General features: G+C 39.4%; 2 protein-coding genes across 2 annotated transcripts in view; both read left to right on the top strand.

Moving 5' to 3' along the window:
• The first annotated feature begins 5,962 nt into the window (after positions 1-5,962).
• LOC306744227 (troponin C, slow skeletal and cardiac muscles-like) lies at positions 5,963-12,823 on the top strand. Its single transcript, XM_079226831.1, has 6 exons — positions 5,963-6,066; positions 7,361-7,391; positions 8,021-8,167; positions 9,164-9,278; positions 10,713-10,849; positions 12,586-12,823. The coding sequence occupies exons 1-6, from the start codon at positions 6,043-6,045 to the stop codon at positions 12,615-12,617; spliced, it is 486 nt and encodes a 161-aa protein (XP_079082957.1). The 5' UTR covers positions 5,963-6,042; the 3' UTR covers positions 12,618-12,823.
• A 2,979-nt stretch (positions 12,824-15,802) lies between these two features.
• The window catches only part of prkcz (protein kinase C, zeta), a gene marked incomplete at both ends in the record, with an annotated part of 116,249 nt that continues 104,947 nt past the window's right edge, over positions 15,803-27,104 (top strand). The window contains 2 exons of the mRNA XM_079226819.1: positions 15,803-15,873; positions 23,853-23,974. Coding sequence (XP_079082945.1) covers positions 15,803-15,873; positions 23,853-23,974 — 193 coding nt within the window. The remainder of the gene's footprint in view (positions 15,874-23,852; positions 23,975-27,104) is intronic.

Genomic DNA, 27,104 nt, shown 5'->3' with positions numbered 1-27,104 from the left:
GGCGCAGCCAGGGGGCGGAGAGGATCCGGTTCGGGAGTCTCGGGATCGCCTCTCTGCTGTTCGCGGATGATGTGGTCCTGTTTGCCTCCTCGGACCGTGACCTCCAGCATTCACTGAGGCGTTTTGCAGCCGAGTGTGAAGCGGCAGGGATGAGAGTTAGCGCCTCCAAATCTGAGGCCATGGTGCTCTGCCGGAAACCGGTGGATTGCTCCCTCCAGGTGGGGACAAACTGCCTACCCCAAGCGAAGGAGTTCAAGTATCTCGGGGTCTTGTTCACGAGTGAGGGTTAGGTGGAGCGGGAGATCGACAGACGGATCGGTGCAGCTGCAGCAATAAAACAGGCGCTGTACCGGTCCGTCCTGGTGAAGAGGAGCTGAGCCGGAAGGCAAAGCTCCCCATTTACTGGTCGGTCTATGTTCCAACCCTCACCTATGGTCACGAACTCTGGGTCGTGACCGAAAGAACGAGATCTCGAATACAAGCGGCCGAAATGAGCTTCCTCCGCAGGGTGGCCGGGCTCACCCTTAGAGATAGGGTAAGGAGCTCGGACATCAGGAGGGAGCTTGGAGTCGAGTCACTGCTCCTTCGTGTCGAAAGGAGTCAGCTGAGGTGGTTCATCTAGTCAGGATGCCTCCTGGACGGCTCCCATTAGAGGTTTTCCAGGCACGTCCAACTGGTAGGAGACCCCGGGGAAGACCGAGGACACGCTGGAGAGATTATATCTCCTGGCTGGCCTTGGAACGCCTCGGGATCCCCCAGAATGAGCTGGAAAGTGTTGCGGGTGAGAGGGAAGCCTGGGTCGGCCTGCTGGACCTGCTGCCACCGCGACCCGACCCCGGATAAGCGGCTGATAATGGATGGATGGATGGATGACATAATAAATAAATCAAATATCATGTTGCCAAATATGTTACTTATGATTATTATTTTATTATCTTATATTGTTTTCATATACACACATCTCTAGATATATGAAGATATGACTTAATAACAGTAAAAATTGTATATGTTGGGAGTTTTTCTAAAGGATATAGTTGTCCATTACCTGCGTGTATTCATTTAATGTGTCTAGTTAGATCTAGTTTCTGATACATTACAGATGTAGTGATCCAGAAATTCCCTGATGCCACCTAGGGCCAATTGGTGGTTGCAGTACACTTAAAACTAGCCTTACCCACTCTATGACCTTTGATGGATTTTCTCTCAATTAGATGTAGTATTTTTTTTCTATTTAAATAAAGACTGTTTAAATAAGGATGTAATAATTATAGCTTAGTGCAACATTTAACATTGGGGAATGCAACATTGGGGAAAGTAAGTCAGCCCCTGGCTGGCTCCTTGCTATAGCGGCTAGCTAGGGAATCCAGCAAACTGCTTCCACGCATCTACTAGCTCACTAGTGTTAGCACTCTCCTTCTGGATAAATGATTGTCTCTTCAATGCACATTACTAACTCTGAGAGGGAAAGCCTAGGTCGGCCGGCTGGGGCTGCTGCCACCGCAATCCGACCACCGGAAAAGCTGATGAAAATGGATGGATGGATGGATGGTTTCACTTTTTATTTTAAGGTACATTTTACATGTTTGAAATGATGCTATGCTAGGCCATACACTGCATTTTCTTTTTCTCTAATACATTTTGGCTGGCCAAACAGTTGATCACGGCCTTTCTATAGCCTAAAAGTGGTTATGATGATCAATGATTATCAATCAACATCTTTCTGATGTTAATGTAATTATTTTTTAAAGTTCTAATGTCAGTTGAATGTTGTTTTTTTTCCATTTATTGTAATACCTTTTTTTCTTTTTATTGTATAATGTGCCTACTTAAAAATGTGATGGTTCATCTTAAGTGGTTTATCCTAATGAATAAACTTGTATGAAATGAAACTTTGACCACGACTGACATATCACCTGTCTTGATTATTGCAGATCACTCCTACGGCATAATTGCTAGCTCAATCAACAGACACCAACTGATCCAGAACGCATCCACCTAACGCACATCTAATCCACGCATCATATTAATCCAGTCCTTAAAAGAATTCCACTGACTCCTGCCACCAGTGTGTGAATGGGTGAATGTTGTCATGTAGTGTTAAAGCGCAACATGACAACATTCGTAGTCATGTAGCACAATGTACAGGTCCATTTACCGTTTTAGATGAAGGTACTTGGAAGACCCACAAACAAGAAGCAACTAAAGGAGTTGGCGGTAAAGGCCTGGCAAAAGCAGGGAGGAAACTGAGAGTTTGGTGATGACTATGGGTATAAGACTTCAGGCGATCATTGACTACAAAGGATTTTCCTCCTAAAAATGATCATTCTATTCACTATTATGTTACTTTGTCCAACTACTTCTGAACTGAAAAAATATAGGGGGCTGTGTACAAATGGCTGTAATTCCTAAACAGTTAATGCCATATGTTTGTTATCCATTGAAATAAAGCTGAAAGTCTACACTTCAACCACATATTGACTGCTTTATTTAAAATCCATTTCAGGCCTGTAAATAGGACAAATTAGAAAAATGTATCATCGTCCAAATACTTATGGCCCTGACTGTATTTGTATGGACTACTACATTCATGTCTTTATGAAATTGTTATAATTCACCACTTTTAAAAAAGCTAAAAAAATCCTATAATTCAGTAACAAACCTGCACTAATATAGTCTAGTTTTTAGAGGAGCATTGTGAAACAATTCAAGCCATTTATTGGCAGAAATTAATAATATTCATAACTATGTTTTCATACATACAGTATGTATAGTAGCGTGTGTAGTTGACATCAACTCGATAATTTCACCTTCCCTTCACTGTCTCCTCTGCAGCTTGTGTTTTGTGTGAATGTGCTTGTGTTTTTGTGTGTGTATAGTTGTGTGTGCGTGTGTAGCTAAGCCCCCTATGAGAGGTCATTACCTAAAACTAAGCATTGTTTTTTATTTTCGTTAACTTAGAAAAGGCTGTTTATGTTTTAGAGTTGTAATAGTTTATTTTGTCTAAATTTGACTTGCACATGTATAATACGGAAATGTTAAATGTGTACATTACAATGCATAAGAGGGATATGATAATGAATAAGGAATATTATGAAGAATGTGTAATTGTATGCATAAGAAGGTCACTGTATGTTTTTTATTTCTGTATAATGATTCAGGTGTGAATGGATTTTGAAGTAGGAGGGTAAAACAAGATAAATACTGCATGAGTAGGAAGTGGGTCACTGTCTCTTTAAGAAGTAGCCCCTTCATTCTGTTGGTCAGGAGTCGGAGTGAGACATTGAGACACCGGAAGAAGAGCTTTGGTTGCATGGACTGATTCTTGTGATTGGAATCAGATTGGAACGCTCCATTGTCTGTGAATTTGCGGGAAAAGAGAAGACCTCGATCGAGTGCTGTATATCATCTTTTATTAAATCTTTTTTATTATAACTCATTGGATTCTGGACTTTTTTTCCTCGCAAGACCACCCGGGATTTTTGGGCATTTCTAACAATGTCTAAATAGGGAGCGTGTCCCCTTGCTACTACTACATAGTCCACCATATAGCACTGCAATGTTTCTACAGCAACCCAGAACAGACAAACAGGAGTTTGTACCAAAACATGGTAATAAATAATGATAATTATTATTATTATTATTAAAGACAAGAGTATTGATAAGATGTGACGTTACTGATGCTTGATGAACATAAACAAACCCAGTCTCTCATCCATCACCGCTATGTTTACATAAGCACAGCACACATGCAAAAGATTTCTTTATTTTTACAAACAAGATAAAGCAAAAGCTGTCTGTGTCGAACTGTGTAGCTTAGTTTGTTTTTGTTAACTTCTCTGCTGGCAGAGAAAAGCATCACTGAGTTATACATTACTTTATAATGGGACTTTGCTGTTAACATTAATGTTGCTGTTCTTCGACCAATATTTAGTTATATCTAAATTATAAATAACTTTTCATCCTTTTCTGAATTTATTTGTTTTCTAAATTCTATAGATGTTTTTAAAGGCAATTATTTAGTAATGAAAAACATTGCTAAAAGAAGCTCCTAGTCTCCTATCTCTACCCAAAGGCCATTGTAGTTCTCCGACATGCCTGGAATAAGGAAGGGTAGCTTGAGGGGTAGTCAGTAGTTTGCAATCTGCAACTCACCACTAGATATCACTAAATCTTTCACACTGTTCCTTTAAATGTGATGGTTTTACTGTGTGCTTTAAAATATGACACCTGTAGTTTCATCAAAATGAGCTCAACGAACACAGAGACAGCTTAAATCAGGGGCGTCAAACTCATTTTAGTAAAGGGGCCACATGCTGCCCATTTTGATCTCAAGTGGGCCGGACCAGTAAAATCACAGCATAATAACGCATACATAATGACAATATTTCTCTATGTTTAAATCATTGGTGAAGGTTTTTGGATGATAACCCCTATTTTAAGGTCTTTCTACAATAAACTAGAAACATAGAGACCAAACATTCAGACATCAGCCCACTGTTTACCTGCCTGGGCTGCCCGGGGCCTCGGTGACCGCCAAAATCTCATCAACACCACGAATGAATACGGACAGTTGAGCAACATCTTTAATAATGGCAATGCTCTCATCGATTGCAACTGCACTGTAAAATCTGATTAGTTAACTTTACTTAAAGAAAGCTTGCCTTAAAAAAAGAACTTGTTACAAGCAACTAAAGTTGACTATGTATTGTATGTTGTACACATGTTTATTTAGTGTAGTATACTTACACTTGAGTTTAAGTAACTAAACATAATGAAACGAAACGGCTCTGAGAGCCGTTTTTTTTTTTTTTATAGTGCATGTTTTTTTTACATTAGTAATTCATATTGCGCATAATTTTACATTATTGTTGGTAATAAATTAATTTAAGCACCAAAAAATCTGAAGAGCCATTTGGGAGCCAAAAGAGCCGGCTCTTTTTAGTGAACCGAGCCGGTTCTCTAAAAGGAGCCGGAATAGCGTCTGAGCTGCTTACGTGTCAGGGTTATAACTTTAGTCATGGTTTCAACTTTAGTCATGGGTAAAACTTTATAACAAAAATTAATAATGCCAGGTCAGGATGCCTCCTGGACGACTCCCATTAGAGGTTTTCCAGGCACGTCCAACTGGCAGGAGACCCCGGGGAAGACCAAGGACACGCTGGAGGGATTATATCTCCCGGCTGGCCTTGGAACGCCTCGGGATCCCCAGAATGAGCTGGAAAGTGTTGCGAGTGAGAGGGAGGCCTGGGTCGGCCTGCTGGACCTGCTGCCACCGCGACCCGACCCCGGATAAGCGGCTGATAATGGATGGATGGATGGATGGAACAATTAATAACCCACAACTAACACTCTTTAAAAGTGCAAAACACCACGACACAACAGTTTGTGACACATAAACAATTTGTAACACTAATAATTCTGCACATGCTCAGCCCCTAGCCGTTATTTGTTACTTGAGTGAATCAAGTTAGCTAATTAATAAATTGGTTATTTTCGACCTGCAAGTAACTGTTACTTGGTAAAAACTAGTAAGTAGTGATATTGTTGATAGCCGAGTAAAGTTAACTAATTTAATGTAAGTCTGGACCACTATTACATTTTACAGTGTGACGATGCTACAAATGACTTTACTTCATGCTTCTTTTGGCTATCCAAATCGGCTGAAAGATCGGAAATCGTATCCGTCACAGTATTCCTTGTTAGGCTAATGTTGGCAAAAGCCTGTCACTTTTTTAAACATTTTAACAGTTATCTGGCGGGCCAAGCTGGACCCCCTGGCCGTATGTTTGACACCCCTGGTTTAAATTAAACAGAGCATTTCCTCCTGGATGCTGCTATTGTTGAGTAGCTTCTGTTGTTTCCTATTTCAAGATCTCTCTCTCTCTCTCTCTCTCTCTCTCTCTCTCTCTCTCTCTCTCTCTCTGTTACTCCTCCCTCCATGGGTCAGGAGCTTTTTTGGTGCCACACTCCAACAATAAAGACTGTGTCTGTGTGCAGCAGTGAGTGCAGTGGTTTGTCAGAGGCAGGGACAGACAAGCAGCAATGGATGACGTATATAAAGCAGCGGTAAGTACATATAAAGTGCTCTCATATTTATCTTTCGGATTATGATTCACTTTGAGGTGAATAATTCTAAATCATGTATCATAAAATTCTGGAAGAGATCCTGTACTTGTGTTTTGTGCTTCTACAAAAAAACAAAAACACTATTGCATTCAATTATATGGGTGGTCTCTGTAGGCACACATTTGAGGAAAATGTTGAAGCCACCGTAACAGCTGCTAAATGTAACAGCTGCTCCTGAATTCCAAAGTAAAGTTTACATTCGTAAACAAAAGCACCTGCAAACTAATTAAAAAACAATAGCAATGCAGGAACTGCTTCCTTCATGAAGATACAATACACAACTATTGTTGAGACTGTCAGATAGGTTTGGATTCAACTCGATGTGCTCCTGGTTTGTGCTGGTGTATTATTGGATTGTATTATATCGTCACCTGAACAAAACAATGTCAATATCAGAGAAGAAGGAATGACAAACTATAGCAAGTGATGTAAATTGCAATGTAAAATATTTTGAAGCTTTCACTTTCGGCCGGCATTATACAATGTAAATTTAACATATATATATATATATATATATATATATATATATATATATATATATATATATATATATATATATATATATATATATATATATATATATATATATACATATAACAATCCTTGTATTGGACAGATAAAATCTATGTAAAAATCTGTAAAATATTACGGAATTTTAGGGATCATTTAAAAAAATATCACAAAAAATTTAAACTATCCAAATAATGAACTTCTTGACTGCTGTTGTGCTTCTGTTTTTTTTTTCTCCAATGATCCCTGGCGGAGTTTATAGTGTGTCTTCCTATGATGACTACTTTTTCTTATTATTTTTTTTGTATAAAATAGAATTATTATGTTTTGCAGGACAAAAACGAGACTGTGCTTTTCCTTCAACTTAGATGACATTGAAATAACAGGTGTGATGACCTCAGACAGAACATAGAGCAACTGGCTGCTGTGGTTAATTCATATGTATGTGCCTGACAATAGAACAAAGAACCACTGGACAGTTCAGGGGGAAGAAGAGAAGGGACAGCTGATGGCTAATAAAACAAATGACCAGCACCAGCACTGGTGCCCCCCCCCCCCCCCCCTACTCTGCCACACAACAAGAATAGAACGTGGGGAAAGCAGCCTGACATTGACATTGCTGTCATAGAGAGAATATCAGTACAGTTGCAGGCCTAAAGTTCTGCTCAAACTCTACAGTGGTAAAATTATATCAAATGTACATCCTGATTTTGTTTCCCTTAAGGTTGAGAACTTGACAGAGGAACAGAAAAATGGTGAGGAAACTACTACTGCTTTTACTTACTCTTAATACTACCATTTTCTATATTGACCATAATATAGCGAAACTGATAATACTCATATCACGACTACAAGTGGTACTACTAACAATATTATGGAAGAATCAAATGTGCATTGAATCTCAAAGACTTGGTCTTTCATTGAAAGACCAAGTGAATGCAAAAGTAAGCTACTTAAGCACAAAATACTAACTTCCCCCTTCTAATGGAGAAATAGATATAATTGGCATTTTCTGTCTGTCTACCTCGGCATGTTTCCATTCAAATTGTAGAATCATGCAGCAGTGAAAAGCAATGAACATTACTATGACTGATGTTGTTTCGTTGTTGGCAAAGGTTGTGTCCCAAAATGAACTGACATTTTAATCCATTTCTTGTTATCTTACTAATCACAATAATTGTTCAGATGTGGTTGAAACAGAAACCGAACAGAAAACAGCTGTATTTCCTTTATTAAAAAGGGCCCTTTCAGAACCATTAACCAAGAACCTTGCTTGTAAATGTTTTATTATGATTTTATGTCAGCAATGCTTCTTGGTTTTACATTGTGCACATGCATTTCTCTGTCTGTAGTTTAGAGTAACAACAATCCTTGTCTCTTCTAGAGTTCAAGGCTGCATTTGACATCTTTATCCAGGATGCAGAGGATGGCTGCATCAGCACCAAAGAGTTGGGGAAAGTGATGAGGATGCTGGGACAGAATCCCACCCCTGAAGAGCTACAGGAGATGATTGATGAAGTGGATGAGGATGGTATGTCCGCAAGTCACACATAGGGATGGGTATCATCTTTTTTTTTTTTCGATAACGGTGCTAAAACGATACTTTTAAAACGATACCAGTACCTAAACGATGCCTGAACCGATACTTACAAAAAAATTGCACAAAATGACGATTGACGACATTGAAGAAAGTCTTTTTTTATTGCCAAGGCAATTTCTTTTCTTCAAATTTAACAATATATTAACTGTTTAAAGTATACTATAAATATAAATAAATACAAAACATTTGACTTCAAACTACAGCTTCAAACTTTTTAACTTCAAACTATGAACAATATATATATATATATATATATATATATATATATATATATATATATATATATATATATATAAAAAGAACAGACACAAGCATCAGGTGGCCTGATAAGGGAACGTGTGCAACAGAACTCAGAAACTGTTGGATTCAACAAACTCTGCTGAACCAGACAGAGCTGCTCTTGAATTCGGCAAACACCAAATGAAGCGAGGAACAAACACGTCTCCTAATAATCTCACTTTGTGTCTCGGCTTGGAGCGTTTCTCCTGCAGAGCTCCCAGCCGATGGTCAGCTGCGGTTCCTCCGCTCTGACGTTGACCTCCATCAGGGAAACAGACGAAACGTAGGAAGTTTAGAGTTAATAGTTCAGGAGTCTTTTCCCTCTCTAGAAACTCTGCAGCTTTTGCAGTCATCAGAGTAGTGTATAAAAAGTATTTCAATTGGCTCAGGCACCGAAAGGAAGCACCAAAATCTGCGTTGCATTTTGGTCCGCTAGGCATATAGTGGCACCGGTTTTCGGTACCCAACCCTAGTCACGTCCCATCAGGAGCATGTGTTGCCATAGAGTGGAATACAAATATTTTGACAACATTAAAGCCACTTGAGTGCAAATTTAAGAAAAGGAAAACTGGGCTGAAGAAGGTCTAATAACTGCAAATATGATATAGAGATATGGAGTCTTTTTAATATCATGGTGTGTGTTCACAGGCAGTGGCACAGTCGATTTTGATGAATTCTTGGTTATGATGGTTCGCTGCATGAAGGAGGAGAGCAAAGGAAAATCAGAGGAGGAGCTTGCTGAACTGTTCCGCATGTTTGACAAGTAGGTTTTCTCTCACACAGCACAACGCCACTTCAAAATTCGGTAGCAATTTATAATAAGTGCACACTCATTTACTACATTAGTAAAGCATGAATAAACAATGATTTCATCATTTATAAAGCATTATTCCAACATGAATACTCATTAGTAACTCATTCATAAACACAGGGCTAACGAGCTAGCCGTAGCTAGCATAATCAATAATGTGTAGCTATGTGCCAACAAACTATGGAATACTCGTGCCACTGACGGGCATGGCCCCCCAGCACTATCATATTAATGATCTTTATCACTTTGTGTTGTGTTTATTTCCCTTTTCTGTTGAGAAGATAACTGAGACTTCTGCTAGCTTTGAGGCTCTGCTTGTAAATGCTTTGTAAAGCATAGATTGTCCTCACTTTAGATGAGGTCACAGAACATGCTTAACTAATACTTTACTAACGAGTAGTAACTACTGAACTAACGAGTAGTAACTACCTGAATTCATCATGAATTGCAGCATTGCTTTTATCATTTACTATCACTTTACAAATGATCTTATTAATCATCTATAAGTCCTGAATACTTCATTTACAAAAGGGGAATCCATCATTTCTAAAGTATGAAACCCAAGCTTATTAATCAAGAATGAAACATTTATAACTGTGTTTATGACTGAGTTACTAATGAGTATTCATGTTGGAATAATGTTTTGTAAATGATGAATTCATTGTTTATTCATGCTTTACTAATGCTAAATAGTGTGCACTTATTATAAAGTGCTACCCAAAATTCTAAAGATGCTTCACTTAGTTGATGGTAAAGGGACTGTACTTATATAGTGCTTTTCTTGTCTTCCGATCACTCAAAGCACTTTAACACTACCTGTCATCATTTACACATTCACACCATTCATACACTGATGGCAGTGACTAAGGTGCTATCATGTAACTAACATTCATACACAAATTCATACACCGTAGGCACAGCTACGGGAGCAAATTGGGGTGAAGTGTCTTGCCAAGGACACATCGACATGGGCTAGCGGAGCCGGGGATCAAACCGCCGATCCTCTGATTGATCAAAGAGCTTTACACTACATATGATCATTCACCCATTCAGGACTAACTAACATTCACACACATGCATACACTGTAGGCACAGCTACGGGAGTAATTTGGGGTGAAGTGCCTTGCCAAAGACACATCGACATGGATTAGCGGAGCTCTTTACTGAGCCACCTTAGTAAAAGAGAAATCAATACTGTCTTCCACTAGTATATTGTAAAAAAAAGAAGCTTTTTTTGTGACTTTGATAGCCAAAACTTCAATAGAATGCACCGTGTTAGAAGACATGATGTGGTTCAGCACAGTACAATCAGAATAGCTTGGTGTTAAAGAGGTTCAAAACATATTTCAGATGAGTATAAAACTGATTTCTTTATCTTGTGTTGAGGAATGGAGATGGCTACATAGACTTAGAAGAGCTGAAGACCATGTTGGCGTCCACTGGAGAGGCCATTACAGAAGATGACATTGAGGAGCTGATGAAGGATGGTGACAAAAACAATGATGGAAAAATTGATTACGATGGTACGGGTGCCAGCACATTAGTAGCAACACAACAGAAACCAAGTGTATATCTTACAATGTTGAAATGCAAAGATTTTACATTTGCAATTAAAGTTGGCTGGAAACATATCAAGTCCTCCGAACTGAACAAAATATGTTTGCCATCAACTTCCACAACAATTATGAGCATTCCTTTATCATTGAAAGAATCACAGTCAAAATAATCAAAGATTAAAAGCAGGTACTATGTTAATACATAACTTGTGAAGCCCATTATACATCACAGAATAAAAGCCTGTAAGTAAATAGTAATGGTAAATGGACTTGTATTTGTATAGCCTCTTTCTAGTCTTCCAACCAGTCAAAGCGCTTGAACACTGCATGCCATTCACACAAGGAAGACTAGAAAAGCACTATTCAACTCCATTTCACCATTTAAAGCATTCACACACATTCAAACACTGGTGGGAGGAGCTAAACTAAGGACTAAACTAAGTAATATTCACACACATTCAAACAACGAGAGCATAGGGGATCAAGGGATGAGGCTCGTGGGATGAAGAGGTGTAGGGTAAGGGATGGAGGGTAGGGGATGAAGGGATGAAGGGTAGGGGATGAAGGGAATAGGGTGCGGGATAGAGGGATGAGGGTCGTGGGATGAAGAGGTGTAGGGTAGGGATGGAGGGTAGGGGATGAAGGGAATAGGGTACGGGATAAAGGGATGAGGGTCGTGGGATGAAGAGGTGTAGGGTAGGGATGAAGAGGTGTAGGGTAGGGATGGAGGGTAGGGGATGAAGGGATGGAGGGTAGGGGATGAAGGGAATAGGATATGGGATAAAGGGATGAGCGTCGTGGGATGAAGAGGTGTAGGGTAAGGGATGGAGGGTAGGGGATGAAGGGATGGAGGGTAAGGGATGAAGGGATGAGGGTCGTGGGATGAAGGGTAAGGAATGAAAGGGTGAATGATGGATGGAGGAGAGCAATTATGGACCGCTGACTTTCGGTGGCTGGTGGGAATTTGGGGAATGGAGACTCTTGACTGTCTCTTTGGAAGCTTTGATTATGCAGAGTCCCCCTTGGTTCCTATAATCAAGTGAGCGAGAAAGAGAGAGAGAGAGCGAGAAAGAGAGAGAGAGGGAGGGAAAGAGAAAGAGGGTGGAAGAAATATAGAAAGAAAAGGGGGTTGGAGAGGGACAAAGAGGAAGTCAGTGCATCAGTTGTATTTAAATACTTTGTGTGGACGAGATATGTTCAGTCCTCGTTCCTGAATTAAGTTATAAAGTGTTATTATTGGTGGATTTTTTTTTTAATGGAGGAAAACAGCTATTTGCGAAAATATCCGTTAAAGGTTGGACTCGGCCTTAAACGTTAAAAGTGAATCCTGAACTTAATGGGAAGCCAATGTAAAGAAAATAAAACGGGGCTAATGTGAGTAATCATCCTCGCAGCAGCATTCTGCTCCATTAGTACACCATCGTTCTGTTGAGACAGCTAAACATGGAATTGCAGTAGTGTAGTCCGGTAATATAAAAGCGTAAATTATTCTCCCTCTCTCTCTCTCTCTCTCTCTCTCTCTCTCTCTCTCTCTCTCTCTCTCTCTCTCTCTCTCTCTCTCTCTCAAGCTTAGGATGTGATTCAACACCTTTGGCAATTCTACTGGGTTTTAGAATCAGGAGAATCAAAGACATTTCATGTCTTTTCTACGCATTGTATTTTTATTATATATATATATTGACTTTGTGCATTCTCTCCGACAGAGTTCCTTGAGTTCATGAAAGGTGTTGAGTAAAGGATTCAGATGGAGGCCTCACTGCAGCAGCATCGAGGGCGATTCCTGAAGAAATGCCTCCATCTTGTGTCTGCATTTAACAATACAAACACACCGGTCACAATCACTCTGTCCTGTCTATTATTCTATTATTATAATGATGATGAATTAAAATGTCATATATAAGGACTATTTTGATTAAAAATATTTTCCAATATTTGCCATAAGTATTTGGACTGTGACACAATCTTTCTTATTTTCCTCTTTACACGGATTTGAAATGATGCAGTCAATATATGGTTGAAATGTAGACTTTCAGCTTTAATTCAATGGATATAACAAAACTATCGCATTAACAGTTTAGAATTACTACATGTCTTACAAATGGTTTGAGGCCCAGTTGTGGCCCTCATTATTTCATCACAAGCCGATAAAAATGTCTGGAGATGATACAACAATGTTGAATCTGCATTTGGTAGCTGGCCCAGGCAACTCTCAGAATGAGGACTAAAGAGGTGTCAATGCAAGTATAGGAGGACATTAAAAGGCAGGCCACAGAAAATCAGGCAGATAGCAGAAAAATTAATGTTGACCAAATCAACAGTTTGGTACATTCCTAAAAAGACAGAATGTTCTGGCAAGCTAACCAACACCAAAAGGCCCGGAAGACCACGAAAGGCATGTAAAGTAGATGGACCAGAATTATTTTCTTGGTGAAGAAAAACTTTCATAACATGAATACTGAGGCCAAGAACACTCTGGAGGAGGAAGGCGGGTCTTTGTCAAAGTCTACAATCAGAGATGCCTTCATGAATCTGAATACAGAAGGTTTACAACAAGGTGCAAACCACTAGGAGCACTGAAGAAGGGGAAGACCAGATTTTGCCAGAAAACATCTGAATAAGCCTGATCAGTTTTAGATGAAGGTTCTTTGGAGGACCCACAATAAAGAAGCAACTAAAGGAGTCTGCAGCAAAAGCCTGGCAAAGCAGAGAGGACCGAGTGTTTGGTGATGACTATGGGTGTAAGACTTCAGGCAATCATTGGCTGCAAAGGATTTTCCTCCAAGTATTAAAAATGATTATTATATTCACTATTATGTTAGTTTGTCCAATTACTGTTGTTGTTGAACCTGTAGGGCGTCATAATAAGGTTATTAGGTTGTTCAGCTGTAGTAGAGACACAACCTTAAAGCTAATAAGGTAAAAAATAAGTTTTCTTAAAATGATACGAGTGACATTGGGATTTTAACACTGAACATGTGACTGGTGAATGCAATTACAATGACTAACTCTTAAATGAGATGATCATCATTCTCACCGAGGATTGCTGCCCTTGTCGCCTGTATAAAATATTTACATTAAAGATATATTTCAGAGCGAAACCTTCGTTCTCCTCCTGTCAATTTAAACACGGAATGATTGATTACAATCGGCGAGTAGAAAAGCATGAATGTTGATGTCCTGATCACATATTTGACTGAATATTGTCGGATAAAGATCGACAGTGAAACTTTATTTCACACTGTGATAGTTAACATTGAACTTTGTAATTAAACTGCAGTTCACATGCATGCCGAACCGCGAGGGGGATCTGTACCGATCAGGGATCAATAGTGGTCCGTTACACAAGTATGCATTAGTATTGAATGTCAGAGCATTCTTGAATGCACTACTGTTTTGAAAATGTAACCGGCTTGCAACACTTTGCAGGAAGTTGTTAATAAGGGTAAAAACGAGTTTGACATCCCTGCTCTAACGATGAAGTTGTTTATTGTATAATAAACCAACTTCAAACATCATCACTAGAAGACCAACTGCTAACCCTGCTGATTGGCAATTTAAAGTACTTCAGTTATTTTTGGAAAACAGTTATTCCCTCCAATATTATGCAGATAACATTGTGTTGTATCTTGTTTAGGGCTCCATGTACATTGATAACCATTTGAGTTCATATAAGTCAATTCAAGCTTGCCATTTTTTTGTTGTGGTATTCACATAATGTTAAACAGACCTGCAACCTCATGTTTTGACTGAATTGTCTTTTGATTCAATGTAAGAGCCATACAAATCATCTAAAACATGTCTCAGCCACAATCTGCAGTGTTGAGCAGAATGCAGGAGGTCCTATCCTCAGGGTTAGCTCTATTGTCATGACTGCATGTACATTAAATACAATCGTTTTTTTAAGATTATGATTTTTATCTAATGCAATATTTTAGTGCCTAAAATAAAGATGATTAATGAAGGTTCGTTGAAGTTGTCATGCAATAAACTAAAGCCTTTTACCATCACCAAGAAAATAGGTTGTCTGGTGGTTAATCCATCACCAATGTATTTCTGATGTTCATTATTCAACCAGCAGGTGGCGCCTGACAACTGCAACACTGTAGTAGAGACCTCAACTACCTTGAATTCATTACTGTATGTTCATTTGTTTGACTTGTCCTTGAGAGAAAAGGCAACCTTTCTTGCGTTTATTAAAACATAAAAAATACAACACCGTGTTAAAATACATTTACAAAATAATGTTTACATTATCAATTAATTAGTTCAGGGAATGAAAAGAGACGCCCTCTAACGCTGTAATATGACTAGGACGTTACAATAAAAGAGAGTACATATCCTAAGAAGAGGTTAGGCGGACAGCCCACCTGTATGAGGAGAAGAGAGGCCAATACCACCATGCAACCTTCAAGAAGTCGCCATTACAGTCCCGCTGAACTCCCTCACACGGTCTGCAGCAGCTAACGTGCATGCTTTAGTATCGACGGGTTTCTTGACAAGACCCGTCAGAAACAGAGGGACAGGTGAATTTGGATTCCGGTAACCATAGTGAGCAATAAAACATGTCAAGTCAGCCAAACTTTTCTCTAACGCAACCAGGGTTTCAATTTCACAAAATAAAATCACGAGTCTTATTTTGTATACCAATTCAGGGATGCGTTTTATTTTGAAATATTAAATCGGAAATGGCGGTGTCAAACCAGCCACTTTGACTACTCCTCCTCCGGAGAGACCGCTATCATTGACTTAACGAGATAAACTTCCCAGTAGTTCGACAAGTTTTCTTTGGAGAGTCGCGGACGGGACGGTACTCCTGGCTGTGTTATGTGACGTGGTACCGGGCGGTACAGCTAGTTTGGGCCGGTCCCGTTAACGTTGGGCTAGTTGGGAGGTAACCTGAACCACACCAAACTGTGTGCAATGCATATGCTAGCGTCAAACGGATCCATAATGGACTCGGCGTTGGTGAAAGTTAAAGCACACTACTGCGGGTAAGTAACATTACGTTACGTCACAATCTGGGAACGTTAGCCGGCCGTTGACGACGACAAGGGAAACACCTGTGGAGTATCCGGTGGTGTGTCGGGTCGCTCCTGAGATCAAGCTAGGTCAGTCACATAGTTAGCGTTACCTGACCAATGTCAGGTAACTCACTTGGGCACAATGACAATGATAATGAGAATTAAAGTAAATAAAAACAAAAAGGATATGATATAAGTATTGGTGGCAATGTATTGCTGTGCTATCGTCTGGTGGTGTGTACCTTTAGGTTGAGTGGTAACGAGGTTGCTGGACTGGGCTCCACTGATTCCTGTCATCAAAGAGTAACTGCACACTTTGACATGTGTTTTAAGGTGTAGACGAAATAAGTTGCATGATGAGATGCATCAATGCTGGTGTTATATCAACAATAATTAACAAATCAATATTTCATGGTTGAAAATAACTCAAAACTCCATCTACACTTTTAAATCAGCCCTGAGAAGTGTGTGTGTGTGTGTGTGTGTGTGTGTGTGTGTGTGTGTGTAACCTTGCAATGTCAAGTGTGGGACAGAGTCCACTGTTCCGGACTAGTCTACGTCATGAAATAAAAGAAAGTTAACGCCCTGTAGTCACCCTCTTCGATCTGGCGATATGTGTTGCTGAGACAGAGAAAGATCTTGAATAAAGATGTGAAGTGAGAGTGGGTGTAAACATGAACTCGTCTGTGTTCTCTGGTGGACTAGTGATGGAGGCACTGTTTCCAAATGATGCATTCCTGTACTTCACATACTTGTTAAAATGAGATGCGGACAGACAGATCTGTGACACGCCGATATGGGGCTCATGTGACAACATTTATAGTCCTGTTGCTCATTAAAGTAATTAAAAGTTTAATCAAATATAGGTATGATCTATTACTCCCTGAAGATCAACTAATTTACCAATCCTTTCCGAACTGGTTAGTTCACATTGCTATGCCACTAAGTGCATGGATGTTGTGGAATCCCTTCTGGACTAACAGAGTCCACACACCATTTACTGTTGTTGGAGCCGAATCTGGGATATTTCCTTTCAGGAACACGCATCTTTATTGTTAACATGTTGCTGCCTCTCAGGTTGCAGTTTACTGAACTTTCTCAGAACTCTGAATTGGGTCAGAAGTGCTTTTCAGCTCACGGCTGGGTAATACCCCCAGATGCATTTTTAGAGGGAAGTGTGTGTATGCATGGGCTGAATGTGGCATTACACTTAGACTAATCCAGTCAGTTTTTATATAATCTTCAATGGTATGGTATGTTGAATATGTATTCAGATCTTTTTTTACTATTTATGTCAGACTGTTTGCCACAGATTGCTGTGCAGACAGTGCAGGTCCAGCGGTGTAACTTCAAGATGTATTCTCTGTACTTGGTCACAGTGTGAAAAGTTCATACAACGGCTGTCAACAAAAGTTTTGTGATTGGGAAGAAGGGCTGATACATTAACTGAGTTTCAGTAGCAATACAAAACCCAGTACTTTTTCAGTCTTACTTTGAGGAATGTAAATTATACTATGTTTATCTACAAAACTCCTTTTCTTCTTTTAACAAAATGAGCCCAACCTCTCAAATGTTGGTTGAATACAAGGAGCCTTACAATAACTTTATAACTTAATTAAAATATGTTTTCATTTTAATCAGAAATAATCAGATCTCAGAATAAGTGAACACGACTAGGAATGTGATCAGACATTCATTGCTGCAGTTGTTGATACTTTGATACATGTTTCAGTGGTTACTGAAATTAAAAATGGAATTGCGATTGAATAGCCAGCCTTACTTACTAAAGAGGACTATAAAAAACAAAATATGGATGAAATATCTGCTGAAGAGTTATGTCATTGTAATGGTAAGACAGGTTGGGAGCAGATGACCTACCACAAGTTTAGGTTCTTTTCTTCTACAGAAGGTGTCTCCAGGACCACATTCTGCCATGATGGCTCACACACACTCACAAGGTGAAACAGCCACACGCTGTTGCAGATGATAACAAGAGATTGCCAAGAAGCCATTATTATGAAGGTACTGTGTCTAGTTGTTATGTACAATTGGAAGTGGAGCTCACTATCAATCCCTCCAGTTTATTGAAATCTTGTGCCACAAAGCATATACTCGCTGTATGAAACCCGGGCTCTTCTTAAATACTTAGATCTAGGTGTCTATGTGTTGTCATCAGTATATGAAGTCCAGCGTATTAAACACAGTTTACCATCCACGGCTGAGTTCATTTCAATTACAGGTCAATTACCTTCTTTCAGTTTAATGGAGTTTCCCAGAATAAAGTTAAAAGTAAAAACTGGAATGTGTTGTATTGTAGTGTTTGGAAAACCAGTAATACACAACACATATACAATCATACCATACCGTCACACAGTGACCATTGCACTGTGTTTGAGTCAGAGGTGACATAGCGTTTTCAGTGAGATGGAACAAAGGTAGTCTAACACTTTTAAATCAGCCCTGAGAAGTGTGTGTGTGTGTGTGTGTGTGTGTGTGTGTGTGTGTGTGTGTGTGTGTGTGTGTGTGTGTGTGTGTGTGTGTGTGTGTGTGTGTGTGTGTGTGTGTGTGTGTTCATTCCACTTTGATTTGCGTGGATTGAATGTGTGAAGCAATGCCTGCTGGGAAGCAAGCCGTCTTTGCTCCACCTTGTCAGAGTCCAACTAACACTCCTGCCATAAACACTCCTGTCAGACACACTTATGTGGGCCCAGTCACTGTAGCTCCTGCACATGTTTTAGGTGGTGATATTTGTTCACAGTACAAAACACACATGTATCTGGCTGTATTTTTGGCCCACTCCCCATTCAAAGCCCTGATTTTCAGCAGTTTCGTGAATAAATACTGCCACTAGCAGCAGAGCAGGGATGGTTGGTGTTGAAACTGAACATGCACATCCTTATTTATACAAATCATCCACCGTTTACAAGGTTATTCATGGCCATTGTACAGCAGTGTTCCAGTTTTTTGTCCCATTTAGCTACGTAAACATATATATATATATATATATATATATATATATAATATATATAATATATATATATATATATATATATATATATATATATATATATATATATATATATATATATATATATATATATTATATGGTGGAGGACTAGTTGAGTCACAAGAAGAAGCTGCTCTGAAGTCTGGTGGTTTGGCAGCTGATACTTCTGTATCTCTTGCCAGTTAGCAACAGGGTAAACAGGTTGTAGCAAGGTGGGTTTATTCTTTTTATATCCTTTGAGCTCTTTGCAGTCACCTCTCATCATCAATATCACTAGCCATACACAACAACATGTGTAATCTCTGCAGTCAGTGATGCTGTATATTGCTCCTCAGTAAAAATGAATAAGAACTTGGGTTGAGAATTTAGCCTTCTTCAGTTTCCCTCAGAAATACAGCCGTTTATGAGCTTTCTTCAATGGGAAGGAGATGTGAGGACCACGTCAGGTTGTTTGTGATGCTGACTCTCAGGAACTTAAAGCTGTTAAATGGCTCCACCTCCTTTTTTATAAAATCAACAATCAGCTCCTTGGTTGTTCTCTGAGCTCCACACTAAAGCTGTTGATTTCCTCAATATATGAAGTCTCATTGTTGTTTGTAATCCGGTCTGTGACTTGGTGTCATCTGTAAACTTCACAACAGAGTTCTCTTCATGCTTGGGGGAGCAGTCGTGGGTTTACAGAGTGAGAGGAGGGGGCCTAGCACACAGCCCTGGGGGGCTCCGGTGTTTAACACTAGGGTGGAGGAGGTGCTGGGGTCTGCTCGTGAGGATACTAACCAAGTACAGAGTGAGGTACTCAAACCAGAATGCTAACTGTATCAATCGGGTTCATGAGGGAGATTGTGTTGAAGGCTGAGCTAAGATCAACAAACAAAATTCTGATGTAGGTGTTGTTATTTTCCAGGTGAGTGGAGAGCATCCTCTGCGGATCTGTTAGGTCTGTATGTAAACTGCTGAGAGTCCAGGCTGGCTGGGATGTTGTTTTGTAATGTGCTGGAGAAGCAGTTTCTCAAAGCACTTCATCAGAATGGCGGTGAGTGCGACAGGGCGATAGTCACATATTCCTCCAGATCAGGGGTCACCAACCTTTTTGAAACAGAGAGCTACTTCAAGGGTACAAAATAATACAAAGGGCTACTTGTTTGATAACTTCCCGAATAACAAAGCTGCACAGATCACCTTTTAATAATAATAATAATAATAGCAATATACGTGAAGTGACTGTCTGATCACATATCAATGTTAATTATCCCTCACAATAATTATTAACAATAATTTCCACAACAATGATGGTAGGAAACACAGATATATTTAAACATGCAACATTTATTTCTGTTAATCAGTTTCAACATTTAAGTCAGAGATATCACATCTCTGATATTTTTGTATGAAGCACTTAAGTAGCATTTTGTTTAAAATCACACCTGTTGTTTTATTTATATATATATATTATATATATATATATATATATATATATTGTTTTATTTATATATATATATATATATATATATATGTATGTATGTATGTATGTATGTATGTATGTATGTATGTATGTATGTATGTATGTATATATGTATATATATATGTATATGTATATGTATATATATATATATATGTTATTCAGCCATAAAGTACTGTACAGCCTGTTTACATTTAGAGTGTCCCATATCAGTGCGCACTTAACCTTTTTTTTCTGAAAATGAGTTTTAAAAAACTCAAACGCTTCTAGATCATCAACCACAGGTCCGATTTAATAAATTTAAACGGCTAAAGTACTGTAAACCCTTGTGAGAAGAGAAACGATGGACTACATTTAAAAAAAAAGATTGTTATATTTGTATAATTACGTAATTACATAAGCTCAACATGACTGAGCGATTATAACGTTTCACTATTTAACTAATTCAAAGTACCACGTCTGTAACCGTAGAGACTGTACAAGTATTCCAGTAGTAGGACTTTACTGTTTGTTGCGAGCTGCGAAAAGGCGTCGGGACTTGTATTTAATTTTGGCATGTTTCTGGTCCTGCAATCAGGAGAGCAGACTAGTTAACGGGGAGCGAGTGCATAAAACCGGAAACCAAGGGAGAGATAATTACGTCGGTAATTTCCCGACGCGAGGCAAGTTCTCTAAACATCATGGAGGAGAAAAATGACGGAGAAAAGACGGACAGAAGCAGCGAGAGCACTTCTTTACATCGGTGGCTGCGTGTCATCCTCCACCCTGCTTTCAACCAGTCAGTTTTATAGTCCTGTACGTGTATGGCGGCAACCAGGACTATTTTCTCTGTCGCTGAAATGCGATACACAGCGTTTGGTGGCTACAACTATTTTGTGCTGAAAGGGAGCTTACTATTACTATTTACAAGGTCGCAGGTACCCGTATTATGAAAGCAATAAGGTACTCGAGGCAGTACTGTGTCTACAATAATGTACAGTTCAAGGGAGTTGTTAGGCCCGACGCGCAAATTATTGCACGACACAGTACTGCCTCTCGTACCTTATTGCTTAAATATATATATATATATATATATATATATATATATTTTTTTTTTACAAATTATCACATATTAGGAAATCATTAACTGTCATATTTAACCACTACCTTTGTCAAATTTAACAAATCATGTACTTTGTCTGTATGAATTGTCAGTTATGTAGGTTTAACAAAAGCAAACTCATTTCACTTCATATTTTTAAATGAATCATATCACATTAATACTAATCACCAAATCTGTAGCAGTTTAGACAAATCATAACATCTGTTACACTTTTTGAACAAATTCTTTTTCACATTTTGTGTTAATGTTGTCATTGTGTTTTCAATGAAAACCTATGTGGACTTTTTCTTTGTCTGTAGATGTCTTTTAGTGGGAAGCTTGGCATTGCATACTGGTCACCAATGTGCTGTAGTCTGGAGTATAGTTTGACACTGCAACTCTGAGTGAGTCTTGTAGGTGTGCATCAGTCAGGCGTGTTCTGTGTTTGTTCTTCATGAAAAGTGAGAGAAGGCTGATTCACAGAGAGAGGTCGAACCAAAAAGGCAGGTAACTTTCATAGCTGCTGTGCTTACACCTTTGTATTTTTCTGTGTCCACAAGGCACTAAAGTTTTGGTGCAGACTGATGGGTTTTGAGGTGGAGGTCATTTTGCAATGTTACGATTTTCATCCTCCACCTGTCCAGCCTCCAAGTTGAACACAGCACTTAGTTGCTCAGCAATGCATGGCATGTCCACTTGCAAGAAAGGTAAAATGTAGAAACTTTGGGAAGTCTGGATCACCTTTGCATTGCGCTATGAAGCCTGCATGTCGGCCCGTCATGGCGTGAGCCCCATCTGTTGTCACCGACACCAGCTTTTCTAACGGTACCTTTTTCTCCACGAAGAACCTCTTCACCGCGTTTGTAGATGCCAATTTCCCTCGTTGTTGTCTTCAGGGGAAAAAGTGTCAGAACTTCATCAAACACCATCCAGATGAACAACATCATCATCAGCTGAGCTGTACTGGTGCTGTCCACAGACTTGTCACACTGGATGCTATACCACCTGCACTCAGCCAGATCCAGATCCAGTTGCTCCGTCAGGTTTTCGGATAGAGCCGACACTCTTCTAGCCATCGTACTTGGCCCCAGTTGAACATCTTTCCAGACCTCCCCGTCAGAAAAGGCTTTCTTGCTCTTTATCAAACAAATTCACAGCTCTAAACAAAGCTTCAGTTCCTTTTTGTGATTTTACTACCAGTCTTGTGAAAAAAGACTGTTGTTTTCCCAAAGCTGCCTTTAAGTCACGGGCTTTTTCGGTCCGTCGTGCGCTGCCAGTTAGCGTTGAAGCTTTTGTGACCCGTACCGAAGGCACACACATTCTTCTTTCACTGGGTGCATCCCAAGTCTCTTAATTGCATCCCTGTTTCCCTCACCTGCGTCTTTTTAGTACAATGAGAGGAGAGAGGAAACTAGGAAATATGTTTTAAGAGAAATGAGACGTCCTTTTCTCTGAAGCGTCACGTGAAGCGACGTCGGTTTCTGATGACTGCAGCTGCTGATCAGAGTTGTTTTCTGGTCTGGACAGTTTTTAGCAGAAAAAAACCCACTAACTATTGATACAAAATGATTGTATAATGTTTTCCGATGATTTAATGCCACTTTTTATTTTGTTTCGAGGGTAAAAAACACATTTAGCTCCCCATCGTAACTCCGCCCGCTTCCTTGTCTCAGACTAAGATGGCGGTTTGACATGCGCACAATATTGAATACCTTTATGATTTAAATATAAATGATAATGCAGTAAATTAGAGGCATAAAATGCTTGATCCTATATACACTTCCCATAATGCAACTTGATAACACCTTTCATTAGATTCTCCCTTCCTTGAAAATGTTGTACACCTCCAGGCTTTCTGTGTAGTTTCAAGAGAAACAGAAAACATTATACTAAATAATCTTAGCTATGAAATGTAGGTGTTGTGTTACTTGTGAGTTTTTAACCACTGTCCCCTGTCTTCATCTGCTATTTCCAAGTTAAAGAATAGATTTTCATGTTCGTTAAACATCTGAGTTTTCCCCCTTATGGCTAGTAAACTGATCCTCAGTTCCAAAATCTGTAGAGACATTCTGGGTGACATCATTCAACACCCAATAACATTTACAAGCTGGTAAACAGCTGAGACAGACACGAGCCAACCCATTCAACAGAATTGATCAGCGAGTCATTAAATCTGCTACAAACCCAGCCAACATCTTCCTCCATCCTTCACTCTGACAAACCTGTTTGCACGTCCAAGTACTGTGATTTTTCTTTTGCCAGATGAGATAAGTGTACTTTTAATTTAATAGTAGTGAGTGGCGTCCTCATTTACTTTTGGAAGCCCCTTCTGGATCTCTTGATCTCTGGTCCACTTCCATAAAGTTACTCAACCTTGACGTTTCCTCTGTGTGTGCTTCCAGGGACATGTTGATCGCAGACTTGGCAGCCACGGTAACCTTCGTGGAGTTGCACGAGGAGGTGAGAAAGATGTGCAGCGTTGCCAAGCAGCAGCCCATCACACTCAAGTGGATCGATGATGAAGGTGGGTGTGCCTCACAGCAAGGTGTCCGTTTGAAAGATGGCGCTGCTCCGTACTGCGTTGGTACATTTCTGTATTTTTTTCATTTATTTATGTCTGTATTTATATGTCTGTATGTATTTCTTCATTTATTTATGCCTGCATTTCTGTGTCCTTATATGCAAATGAGCTGGGGCGGTCCGAACCTCATTGTTAAACAGGATTGGTCAAGTAGGGGAGCAAGACAGAAGCAACAGATCCCTTCACATGGCCCCTGTAGACGAAGTCAAAAAGCTGTCTAGGCTAGAGTGACCATATCCATAACACAAAAAGGAGGACACTATGCGGTATTTTGTGAGGCTGTGAATAATTGCATAGGAGGGGTGCAGTTTGATTTTATTAAGTGTGAAGAGAGGGGATATGAGCCCTTTTTACTGTATTTGATCTCCTTGGAGCATACCCTGCTTTTTTCAATTAATTAATATGTATTTGTATTTTTTATATGTTATATATATATATATATATATATATATATATATATATATATATATATATATATATATATATATATATCTTATATATATATATATATATATATATAATATCTTATTAATATGTAATTATTAATTGTAATTAACAATTCATTAATATGTATTTGTTTATGTATTTATTTATATATATATATATAATTGCAATCAATTCGGTAAAAAGTAATAAGACTGTAGTTCAAAGTTGAATTAAAATCTTAAGTTGTGAATCTTAACCTTTCCCACCGTCAAACTGATGTAACGTTACTGTGAATAAATAATAAACTAATAAAGATTGCTCGTTAGACCCTCAAAACAGAATTATATCTCATGTTTAACCGCTACGGAGAAATCGGAGCCAGCGGATCATTTCAAAAAGTCTCGACACATCAAAGATCTTCTATTACGAAGATCACAACACAGAGCTACCAACTCTCACGGTTCCGCCGTGTGACACACGCTTTTGCATGTTTTCACATGCACTCAACCACAACCAATTTCTCACGGTAAAAAAAATTCTGATTTTGGGCCGAGGCGCGTTCGTTCCATTTCAAACTCCCCGACGATAGATGGCGCTAAGGAGCGCATCTGTAAACCTATTCGCTGCATAGACATCCTATTTGCCCCAAAGCAGGGACGGACTGGCCATGGGGGACACCGGGGAAATCCCCGGTAGGCCGACGGCGTTGGGCCGGCCCACCTCCGTCATCAAGCGGCCCTGTCTCTGAGATAGATTCTATGGCTCAGAGAAAACGTTAAATTTACTCTAATACATGATGTTGATGATCACTGACTGACATTGATAGTAGTCCTCGCGTCTCTCTACTCGCACTCATGGTTTCCACACCCAGCATGCAACACTACTGATCGCGATCTGTATTCACATTCATGGTTTGGATGTTGCTTGCAGGTTTTCAGGATATTCTGCCATTAATGTCATCCAGAACACCGGCACTCCAGCAGAGTTGAAACGTACATTTAAGTTTCATTTTCGGGGTAGCGTTTTCACGTAGCCTCTTCACATGTGTCAAGACTAAGAGGCTCAGACGCACAGACGGATGTATCCGCTCATTCTTCAAAATAAAACATATTTTGCGATTATTATTTTTTCCATTCTTTCTGTGCGGCCCGGTACTAAGGGGATCTTGCGTCACTCGCTTGATGCTGCGCCGGACGCCGGACACGGCATTGAAAATCCAGACTTCTGCTAACGGTTAGCTGAGCTTGCCAACTTCAACAACATGTGAAGGCAGAAGCTGTAGAGCATAACATACCAGGTGATCACACTCCTGTGACCAATCATGCTTTACCGCCCAGTTCATTTGCATACAAGGACACAGAAATACAGGCATAAATAAATGAAGAAATGTAGAAATAGATTTATTTAATGATGTCCTGTTTAGGTATAACTTATATTTATTTATTTATTCCTGTATTTATTTATACATTTATTTAAGCATTTATTTAAGCATGTATTTATTCATGCATTTATTAATTAATTAATTTATACTCAAGTAATTTTCTGTCCTCCATACAAATTCACAACAGGTCCATTTCCACATACAATTGTATTATCTTGTAAACCAGCTAAAGCTTTTTTTTAGCGTTTGGTAAATCATAACTTTGTTTCATGCATGTGTTATTGAAACAAATACACATGTTAAATACTTTATACATGAGACCATATAACAAAACAACTCCATGTAAAGAAGAAGAGCCGAACTCGGAGAGAGAAACGCTCCGTTTCCTCCACCAAACCTCGTTGAGGAAACGTCTGTTTTAAATGCTGGACGAGAAAGCTGCAGAGTTTCTAGAGACGGAAAAGACTCCCGAACGAGAAACTCTAAACTTCCTGCTAGAAACGTCTGTTTCCCTGATGGAGGTCAACGTCAGAGCGGAGAATCCGCAGCTGACCGGCAAGAACATCGGCTGAGAAATGCTCCAAGTGAGATTATTAGGAGACGTGTTTGTTCCTCGGTTCAGTTGGTGTTTGCCGAATTCAAGAGCAGCTCTGTCTGGTTCAGAAATGCTCTCCAGTTGATATTAATGATGACGTGTAGAGCAGTAAAGCAGCAGAGTTTGTAGAATCCAACCGTTTCTGAGTGGAGTTCTGTTGCACACGTATTTATTTATATTTATAGTATACTTTAAACAGTTAATATATTGTTCAATTTGAAGAAAAGAAATTGCCTTGGCAATAAAAAAGTATTTCTTCAGGCACTGTTTTAGCACCGGTATCGTAAAAAACCCAAACGATGCCCATCCCTACTACATACCTGCAAACTTGTCACCTTTCACCGTTTTGAAATGAAAATACGTCATCCACGTGAATCGTGTAGATCCGAAGAGTTTTTGTTTTTGGGAGGAGGGTCAACTGGTCGCAGTTTCTGAGATTGGAGTGGGACACTGGAAAAAACTGAGGTTGTGATCATCTTAGCAATAGAAGATCTTTGACGTGTCGAGTCTTGGCCAATCAGCGTTAAGATGTCTACAGCGGCTTCATTTCCCTCCCACCAGTTTTTTAATGGCAAGCTAGTCCGCTAGCTATCATGTTAGCTAGCGTTGTTGGAGAGACAGCGAGTGAGATTACTGGCAGCGGCGAGTCCGTGGCAGAGTGTGACGTCAGA

The sequence above is a fragment of the Taurulus bubalis genome (genome assembly GCF_910589615.1).
Source record: "Taurulus bubalis genome assembly, chromosome: 11".
Lineage (NCBI taxonomy): Eukaryota > Metazoa > Chordata > Actinopteri > Perciformes > Cottidae > Taurulus > Taurulus bubalis.
This window is presented reverse-complemented; position numbering and strand designations above follow the sequence as displayed.